Raw genomic sequence first — 2,500 nt, 5'->3', positions numbered from 1 at the left:
ATTGCACAAAAGTGCCCGGTGTAATGCAACCTTGTGAAAAAGTTTCTGGTCGGTTTTTTGTTTTTGCCATAGTTGTCGCGACTGAGGTTTCGCTTCTCCCTCATTTTCAAAGAATTATATCCTAGTGCATCAGTCCAACAACTTGAGTTCCCACAACCGATGAACTACAATTTTCTGGGAAATTTAGCTCCGTTAGACAAACTAACGTGATAAGATAGAAGCAAACACTCTTTTTTGCAGATGAGTACTTTCTATCAAATATCAGGAATACTTCCACTCGAGCAAGTCAAAGTTGCGGTGAGTACAACATTAAATTTTAGTGTTGGATTGACTTTCTATGTTAAGAGTGACACGGTTTGGGAGAGACTCTAATTAGTTACGTCATCTGACTCGTTACTAGGTAACACCCGTTTATATCGATAAATACATCCATGGCGAGCCGGAAGGAGCTGACGATATTGCACCTGGTAAGACGTTTGATTGCCACCTTACCTGAATGTGATCTAAGAATAGCCAAATCATCGACCTTTTCAATCTTCACTTACTAAAGCATTTCTCACTCAGTAACCATTACTTGAAAGAAACGTTTTGTTATAACTCAAGATTTTATTTTTAACTAAAAGCAGGTCAACACCAGCCACAATATTGCTCATCCGCAAAACACTGAGGAAACATTAAAAGATCGCAAGATCTCTTTGGACAAAGGGCGTTGAGCAATTTTAAAGTGGAAAGCGGGCGAACTTGGGATGAAAAGATATTTCTAAAACACTGTTGAGAAATGTCATATTAGCAAAGGAAACTTCGTTGTCTAGTATTTAGGAGTATTCTAACGTAATTTGGATGGTTAACATTCTTGATTCAGTCTAGAAGCCTTGAATCTTGTGAATGCAACGAGAGTAACATCCTCTGTCAAATTCCGAACAAAAGTAAGAAAAAGGTCAATTCAGTTATCCTCGAACTCAAGGCATTCTACTTATCAAGTTCGCTGATAAAACATGCGATTTTTTCGTTCAAAGAACACTTGTGTTTTTTTTAAATCGTTCTTCTTTTCATAAAATGTATCGAATAAATTGTTTTTACAGCACCAAGAGAAGCACTATTAAGAGTTGTCGGGTTGAAACATGATGGCATATTACCCAGCATCAATGGCACCTTTCGTACTAGGGTGAGGTGGCAGAAGCCACTCTTCCCACACTGCGCCGTCGTGTACTACACCTATACGATAACGAAGAAAAGCGAAGAACTTGCGCAAGTACAGCGAAGAGCTATTGATCTGAACACTATGATTAGAACAGTAAGTGTGGTTTTTACGTTTCATCTTTGGCCAACGAAACTGCTTGATTAGAAAATAGAAAGCACACTGCGGTGACAAACATGAGATAAAGAAACGCATAACCGTGAAACAACTTTTAGTGACTTAACGTTTCGTATGTCACAACATACATCTTCAAGTAACCGTTAGCTAAAGAAGATGTATGTTGAGACATACGAAACGTTAAGTCACTAAAATTTAATTCAGTTATGCGTTTTTTCAACCTCATGTTTGTCACTGCAGTTTGCGTTTCTATTGCTAATCAAGTCTGGTTTTTTGTTTTAGTTATTTTGTGATCCCGCCCCTTAGAAATCAATACGCTTGGAAAACATCATGAAATCCATCTATTAAGTGCCGAGGGGCTACGCTGAGAAAGTACTATGAGATAAGACTGCAAAGTCTTTGTTGGATCGGGCATGGCAGATACATGGACTCGCCGGATACTTTAGTCTTGATTATAAGAAAAGACTGTTGGATTTGAGCGGAAACGTTAACAAATATCCGCGGTTGTTCTTACTGCCTCTCTTGGCAGTGGAGCTTTCCCTTCTTGAGCAACATCATCAAATACCTTTCACACAAACATTTTTTGCTTCTTTTCACGTAACTGCACCGTTGTAAAAAACCGAAGCCAGATTGTCCAGTTTGTGACAAACAACAGCCCACCTTAGTCACGACTACTTTCACCAACGATCTTACTCCATCAAGTTTTGAAATGACGTCTGGGTTAAAGTAAAGTAAAGCAAAGCGACGATATTTAACGTCGATAACTCGTAACGGTAATTAAACTGACAACCTGGGGTCGACGGTGCGCTCATTTTACTCCCCACTCTCCATCGGTGCTCCGTTTTACGGGTATTTAAAGCTACTTAAGCAACACTGAAAGGAAAGAAGTCGAAACAAGGATGCGAGATCCGGGAATCGAACTTAGGACCTCTTGCACCAAGGCCAGTGGAAGAGGGTTCAAACTCTTCGCAGTTTTCCAGATAAAGTAGCCTGCGAACGCAGACGTATTTCCGGCGATCGCTATTTTTCGGGCAACAGAAACGACCGCCGGAAATATGTCTGCGTTCGCAGGCTACATGCAGATCAAGAGGTTAAGGAGGCTCGAAAGGGTTTTCAGCTGAGCGCGCGCGCGTGCGTAAGCCACACACGCAATTCGTAAGCGGCTTGCGTCAGCTCATGATTCAA

General features: G+C 40.8%; 1 protein-coding gene across 1 annotated transcript in view; it reads left to right on the top strand.

Annotated features, from left to right (window-relative positions):
* LOC138027544 (uncharacterized) overlaps positions 1 to 2,500 on the top strand; it is a 46,723-nt gene that overhangs the window by 29,655 nt on the left and 14,568 nt on the right. Inside the window, exons 18-20 of the mRNA XM_068875090.1 lie at positions 241 to 297; positions 401 to 467; positions 1,083 to 1,294. Coding sequence (XP_068731191.1) covers positions 241 to 297; positions 401 to 467; positions 1,083 to 1,294 — 336 coding nt within the window. The remainder of the gene's footprint in view (positions 1 to 240; positions 298 to 400; positions 468 to 1,082; positions 1,295 to 2,500) is intronic.

This window comes from Montipora capricornis, chromosome 12 (assembly GCF_036669925.1).
Source record: "Montipora capricornis isolate CH-2021 chromosome 12, ASM3666992v2, whole genome shotgun sequence".
NCBI lineage: Eukaryota > Metazoa > Cnidaria > Anthozoa > Scleractinia > Acroporidae > Montipora > Montipora capricornis.
Note: the sequence above shows the minus strand (reverse complement) of the source record. Positions and strands in the feature narration are given on the sequence as shown.